Consider the following 8071-nt stretch of genomic DNA (forward strand, 5'->3'; position numbering starts at 1 on the left):
AGTCAATTTATAATCATTTTCCTAGTTCAATGCAACCAAGATTCAGCTCAATTGATTAATCCTAATTCCTTAGGTGATTAATCTTTTATTCCTAAGCTAAATTCATAATTCCTTAGGTAACTTAACCAAGAGCTCAAAACATGAACAATGAATCTCTTCAATGCAAAAGTTGATTTCATTCCTAAAATTAAGCTCTCACACAATTCCAATTCAAATCTTGAATCAATTTTTTTCAACACAATTCAATTCCTAAAAGCTAGTTTGATCAAGCCAAAGCATGCATTTAAGAAAATATTTGGAATATGATCACATGTATAAGAAAGAAAATAAATCAGAAAATGAAGAATCACATACTTGGTTACTACTTCATTCAATTAACAACTTCAATGTTTAGCTCCAATGGATCTTGATTTGGTCTAAAATAACATTAAAATCAAAAGTTACAATAGAGAGAGAGAGAGAGAGAGAGAGAGAGAGAGAGAGAGAGGAAAAAATGCAAATCTATAAGTCTGAATCGAAAAAATGACAAAAGGTGCCAATTATGATGTTACAAGTTATTTTAGTTAGAGCCAAATCTATATATTTTTTCTGTCACATTAGACTTTCATTTTAGCGAGGACACTTCTTGCTACAACGAGGCTTCATCTTTTGCAAATGATACTTCACTTGAATCTTCTTGCTCTATGACCAACTTTCGCTATGGTGAGAGTTGTACTCGTTGTGGCGAGTGCTTGCTCAATATCTTAGTCTTCAACATTCATATTCATTGTGGCAAGTCTTCACATTCATTCACTTGATAACTGGTCTTCTTTTGTTGTGGTGAAGGGTCATCTAGCTATGGTCAGCTTAAGTCTGCAACTTATCAATCCTTTAAACTAAAAAATATCTTTGTAAGATCAAAATTTAAAACAAAACAATAAAAACTCTCTTTTTATTTTCTGAAATGATTTTTTGTAATAGTTTATTCACAATAGCAACAATATATTAACAAAAATCCTAAAAAAGTTAGGCTAATTGCTCACAAAAACAAAGTGTGAGAAACAATTATCACCTCACCCGCACACAACATTGTGGAAGGATAATAAAAGGGTCATCTTCAATTACCTTTGTGTTTTGGGTAGCATTGGGGTAGTTATGAAAAAATGGTCAAGGTTGTGACATCTTTAATTCAAGTGTTTGGACTTTTTTTTTTGCTTTAATTGATGAGGTGCTTGTCATTGAAGGGAAAGTTAAAGTTGTGGCCTTAATGAATCATCCTTGTGTTCCAATGATGTTTTTGTTTTTATTTTGGATTGTGAAGAGTTGCATGAGAGTTGGGGATTTATGTACTAGATCTATTTTCTTGGAAAATGCATATGTATTATTGAGAAGAGTTGCATGAGATTTTGGATTGTAAATTGTCTTTTCTTCCAAAAAAAATTTCAAGGTTAGTGCATATATATTATTGTCAAGAGTTGGCATGAGGTTCACTATTAGAAATTACACTTTCAACATCGGTTATTTATGACATTCTACATCGGCTCTAAAACCGATGTTGAAAGTGACGATGTTGAATGTATCATCGTTAACATCGGTTTTCAAAAACCGATGCTAACATAAATATGATAACATCGGTTTTCTAAATAACCGATGTTAAATACAAAGAACTACAACAAAAAAAGTGTATGCATGATGAAAGTTGACATCGGTTTTGTAGTAAAACCGATGTTAATGTTATATATTGACATCGATTCTTTAGAAGAACCGATGTTAATGTAATATATTAACATCGGTTTCAGTAGAAAACCGATGTCAATGTTGATGATGCATATACTTATTTGTTGTACGTCTTTGTATATAACATTGGCTATTCATAGAAAACCGATGTTAATGTACAACTTTAACATCGGTTATTTATAGATAACCGATGTTAACTTTTGTACATTAACATTAGTTATGTATAGATAGCCGATGTTAACTTATGTACATTAACATCGGTTATGTATAAATAGCCGATGTTAATATAGAAACGGTAACATCGGTTATGTATGAATAACCGATGTTAATGTACAAAAGTTAACATCGGTTTTCTGTAAGACTGATGTTAAGGTTCATGTCGACATCGGTTTTTGTACGAAATTCCCAAAATGGAGGGACAACTCTTAAAGAAAAATTCCCAGAATTATACGAAATATCATCTCAAAAACTTCAGACAGTGGCAAGTATGGGGTCCTTTTGTGAATCTGGTTGGGAATGGAAATTTTCCTGGAGGAGAAATCTATTTGACAATGAGATGGGGAGAGCTTCAGCTTTTATTGACCAAACTACAGCAATAAGTCCTAATGCAACCTTGAAGGATTCTTGGGTTTATGACTTGATATGGGAAGCACAAATGGGAGCTAATCAGAATTTGGACTTTGTGGACATTTGGAAGCTCAAAATACCAGCTAAATCATTGGTTTTTGCTTGGAGGCTAATTAGGGACAGACTTCCAACTAGGATGAATCTTAGAAGGCGGCAGGTTGTGATAAATGAGGTACAATGCCCATTTTGTGGAGATGTAGAGGAGGAGGTTGCTCATTTATTTTTCAATTGTAAAAAGATCCTACCTATATGGTGGGAGTCCTTATCTTGGGTTGGATTAGCAATAGCACTACCACAAAATCCTAGGGACCACTACCTGCAGCATATGGCTGCTTTACAGGGGGAAAGCAACTCACAAGATGGAGATCCTGGTGGATTGCTATGACTTGGACAACCTGGAAGTACAAAAACAAAATAATATTCCAAAATGACACGTTTGACGGAAGTAAACTGCCTGATGATGCACTCCTAGTACTTTGGACGTGGATTAGATACATGGAGAGAGACTTTGCAACACATTTTAATCAATGGTCCTCCAACCTAAAGGAAGCGTTTAGTAAATAGGCTGGAGAGGATTCATAAACTATGTAACAATTATATGCATGTATTAAGTGGTTCTATGAAATAACAACAACCAACTGCACAAATATATCTACATATGTAACCTTTGTACCACTGGTACTTTTCAATATATATAATATCTATTTTTGCTGAGCAAAAAAAAATGCAACCTTGAAGGATTCTTGGGTGTGGGGAGTTGAACACAAGGGGATTTTTTCTACTAACTCTGCTTATCTTTGTATTAAAGCTGAACAGTCCTCTGAAGATCAAAGTACTGGCTTTTGTCAGCTATGGGACATCAAAATCCCTCCTAGAGCTCTATCTTTTGCATGGAGTTTACTTTGGGATAGGCTACCTTCTAAGGAAAACCTAATTAGGAGGCAAGTTATGAACTTATGCCCTTAACATATAAGTGTGTTGAGCAGAAATGCTCCATCTTTGACCACAAAGTTGTTGGTCAACATCCAAAGTAAATTAAGCTTCAAAACCTAATACCACCTTAAAGAAAAAAATTTAGAAATTCAAACTATTTGAAGCTGTTGGGTCCATTAATGATGAATTGGTGCCCTTCTACTCTGGCCTAAAAGATTGTGGGGACATAGGTTTTTGATCGTTACCAATTTGGAGTGCTCTAAAACTCAAACTAATTTGGTCTCACATGGGGGCATATGTTCCCCCTCCATTAAAAGACCCTTTTGTCACTAGCTAAAAAGTATCCTAGGCTCTACTTGATCTCTTCTCAACAACACCAGCTTATTGGACAAATGGGGAAGCATAATAACTCTAGATAGGAGTGGTATTTTAATTGGAGAAGACCACTGTTCGACAGCGAAATTGGAATGGCTATCACTTTTCTTTCTGAAGTTGAAGGTAAGCCTATTCTCAATTATGGGTCTGATAGCTGGGATTGGGCAGCAGACCCGTGGGGTATCTACTCTACAAATAGTGCTTATTCAATGTTTTGGGAGGAAGCAGCAGTGGACAATCTCGAGGAATGCTTTGAGGAGCTATGGAAAATCAAGATTCCTAGTAAAATAGCGGTTTTTACTTTGATAGATTAACCCATTCCCATGTTTCATTTGCTTTGATATTTTTTAAGGTAGATTAAGAGTGGAATTCTTTTGACCCTAAACTATCAGAAAAATATAAGGAATAAATCCCAACTCTGGAATCCTTGATTAGTTGTTTGACCATTTGTATATGTCGAAGAATCTTATAGAACTCAAGCAATTGTGAATAACAAAATTAAACTGTAGCCACACATATGTAGGCCTAATATCAAATATACTTCCTACACAAAAGCACAATGATGACAACAATCTGATTTGTGACTTGACTGCGGGCAATACGATCAAATATTATTGCACATGCAGATTTAAAGAACAACAAATGAAATGATAGCAGAACACTTCATTTTAGAATCTTGTACTACTTTTTTCTATATAGTATCCTAATCTTGGATTTACCAATAACAAATTTGTTTACAAAACAACCAAATGTTCATCCAATACAAACTTAAAGCATGTAAGGCTTCAAAGAGCACCTTGACAACCATCTCTATCAGATCTTATTTTTGAAGTTAAAAAGAATTCTATTTTACTTATGTGCTACATTTCTTGTAAAACCCAAAACAAACAATGGGGTTCTTAAGGAAATGTGCTAAAAAAACCCAAAGAAATAATTAACACAATTTTCATACATTAGCCACTATTGAGGTTCATAAGTGTAATTAACCCATAAAGGATTATGATTTTGAAAGGTCTGTAACTTCATAAACTAAAGAGCAAATACAAACGAACAAAATAAAAATACATTCAGCAACATCAAATGACTCAAATCCATTAATTCAAAATGCAAATACCCAAAGGAACTACAACACAACATATTTTAATTATTAGCAACAAGCATATTCTCATCTTGGTAAGAAGCACAAATAGAGATGCATATACTCACCGATTGTCAATTGTCGTCAGTGGCGAAGATATTCCTAATCAGCACTGATCACTTTGCAGCACACAGAACACAAGCAACAACGAACCTTGACAGCGACTAAAGAAGATGAAGAAATCACCTGAGCAACAAAGTAGACATGATATATACAAAGTTAAGCAATTGGTTTCGAAACATGACAACAGAGACATACCTTCGATCGCTTCCCTGGGAGTCTTAAAGCCAACCACAATGGACTCCCAAAATTGATTCCCACCTTTTCCGGGACTCTTTCCTTTCCTAGTTTTCTTCAAGCTGTGAAAGTGAGCAAATGTTAAAACGAGGAACGCTTAATGTTAAAACGAAAGGGCGTACCTCAATCGATAAGTGGCAGACACGAACTCCACAAAGATGAACTCCACAATGTGGTTGAAGTCATGGAAGCACAACCCAGTTTGCGACAAAGACGAACTCAGGCAGAAGGAGAAAAAAGAAGAATGCCCTGGGAGTCTTAAGGCGATCCACAATGGACTTCCAAAATCGATTCCCACCATTTCCGGGACTTTTTCCTTTCCTAGTTTTCTTCGAGCTTCAAGTGATCAAATGTTAAAACGAGGATCGCCAAATGTTAAAATGAAAGGACGTACCTCAATCGATAAGTGGCAGAGACGAACACCATAAAGACGAACTCCACAATGTGGTTGCAGTCACGGAAGGGCAGGCCAGTTTGCGACAAAGATGAACTCAGGCAAAAGGAGAAAGAAGAAGAACGATAGGGTTCAAGCGTGCGGGTTGTGCAATTTCAGATTTTTAATATATAATGATAACAACATCGGTTTTTTAAAAATAACCGATGTTAACATCAACTAGGTAACATCGGTTTTCTTAAAACCGATGTTAACATCAACTCGATAACATCAGTTTTTCCCAAACCGATGTTAACAACTCGATACTAACATCGTTTTTTCCAAAACCGATGCTAACTACTCCATAGTAACATAGGTTATTTAAATAACCGATGCTAATATCGAGTAGTTAACATCGGTTTCGGAAAAACCGATGTTATATAAGTCTACTTATTTACAAAAATGCCACCGCGCTTTTGTTAACATCGGTTTCGTGAATAACCGATGTTAACCGTGCGATGTTAAATCTAAAAATTGTAGTAGTGGTTGTGGATTGTGAATTGTCTTTATGTTCCAAATATGTTTTCTTTCTTTCTTTTTTTCTTTAATTGATTTGACGGTTTTTAAGCTGCTAGAAATTTTAATTTGAAATTCTAAATGAATATTGATGATTTTAAAAACCACCACAAATTGTTGTTTAAGAATTTAATGGACATATGAACACTTAACAGAGCCAACAAAATGGTCGGGACTAAACACAAAATATAAAAAATTTTAAAATATTGATTGCATGCATTTTATGAATTCCATTTTGGCTTAATGATACTGTTGGTCCTTAAGGTATCACAATTGAGAATTGAAATACCTAAAGTTTCAATTGAGCAAGTTGGATCCCTCAGTTATCACAAATGTGTGACTTTAGTCCCCTATATATCAATTGCGTCAATTGGGTCCTCATGTACACAATTGTATAAATTTCATTTAGAGTGTGTTTGGATGGAGAAATTTAAAATTTTGAAAAATTTTAAATTCTAAGAATTTCAAATGCTTCAATTGAAATTCTTTAATTTTCAAAATTTTGTGTTTGGATAAAAAAATTAAAATTATGAGGATAAAAAATATGAATGAAAAAAAGAGAGAAAATATGATTGGTGTACTAGTTATACGTGTGTTCCTCTATGCTCACACTTGATCGTCAGATTTTTAGCTATTTAAAATTCTGTTTTAAAATTCCAAAATTTTAAATTCTTCATAAAAAGCATCCAAACAATGAATTCTAAATAACATAAATTCAAATTCTCTGATAAATTACTTTCCTCAATTAAAATTCTCTATCCAAACGCACTCTTAAGTATTGTAATTGTGGGATTTTAGTCCCCAAGGTATCACAGTAATGTGATTTTTTCCCTAAAAAATGATAGTTCTAATAATGCAATTATAAATTTTAAGGTACTAAAATCGCACATTAGAGACACCTAAGGCACTCAATTGTCACAATTGAAACCTAAGGGACTAAAATCACACATTTGTGATACGTAGGGGATCCAATTGGCATAATTGAAATTTAGGAGACTAAAAGTATAATTAAAAATATATTTTAATTACTTAAAATACATTAAATATTTTACTTATCTATTTAAAATACATTAAATTATTCTTTGACCCCCTACGAAATGGAATGGAGATTTAATTATTTGTGCTGTTCTATTTTAAGCCTACCTCCAAACTCGACCTACCTTAGTTGAAGATGAGAAAATGAAAATCCCCAACCAAAGTTCAAAAGGTTGGAATTTCTAATAGAATTGGATTTTTATGTATTTAAGATGCTCTTTCATTCAAACACTACATCATGTAGAAACTACATCACAATTACAAACTCCACTAACAAAGCAAAGAAACAACATAAAGGAAACATAGTTTACCAACACATGATGAAGACTATTCAACATAACGAAAACATAAGTCCTGGATAATCAATCCTAACCACACCCCAAACATTACTTTGATTAAGCTAGTGCTCATTCTAAAACATATTAAATTAAAAAACATTGACTAAAACTTTAAATAGGGCATCATCAGTTGAGGTTCCCACCTTTTTCTTTGAGTTGTCTCTTAAACTCCTCTAACATCTTCTTATACTTGTCAAGTTGGGAATCAATCATGCTTTCAATAGGCCTAGCCCACCAGAACTGATCCTCTGCAGCCTTCGCCAAATGATTTAAATCCTTTGTGCGCTTCTTCTCAATAGCAATTTGGTTGGACAAGCAGTGGAGGTGTGTGTGGAGCTCGACTTCGTCCACAGTGGAGTGCACCTTGTTGAGGTCCAAGGTAAGGAGGGGAGGTGGGACATGTGTCTTATAGCATTGGACAACAGAATCAACACTGGGACTACCAAACGAAAATACTCGATTACCGGGTGAGAACATAATAACAGTGACATCCACGTCACAAAGGGTTGCAAGCTCACTGGCTTTCTTGAAAACCCCAGTGCGACGCTTCGAGAATGTCACCCGAAGGTTACTCTCGTTTCTCATCTTCTTCATTTCGATCTTTTGTCGACCTTTAGTCTTCTTAGCGACACCGTTCAAGTCTGGCATGTTTTTTGACTCCAT

At 34.6% G+C, this 8071-nt stretch overlaps 1 protein-coding gene across 1 annotated transcript; it reads right to left on the reverse strand.

Annotated features, from left to right (window-relative positions):
* Positions 1-7534: 7534 nt before the first annotated feature.
* Positions 7535-8071, reverse strand: LOC102661614 (agamous-like MADS-box protein AGL62). Its single transcript, XM_006588827.4, has one exon. It carries the CDS (start codon positions 8069-8071, stop codon positions 7535-7537), a length of 537 nt encoding a protein of 178 aa, XP_006588890.1.

This window comes from Glycine max, chromosome 10 (assembly GCF_000004515.6).
Source record: "Glycine max cultivar Williams 82 chromosome 10, Glycine_max_v4.0, whole genome shotgun sequence".
NCBI classification, from domain to species: Eukaryota; Viridiplantae; Streptophyta; class Magnoliopsida; order Fabales; family Fabaceae; genus Glycine; species Glycine max.

Coding starts and splice junctions, on each gene's coding strand:
- LOC102661614 (XM_006588827.4), bottom strand. CDS start 8,071: ATGGAGTCAAAAAACATGCCAGACTTGAACGGTGTCGCTAAGAAGACT.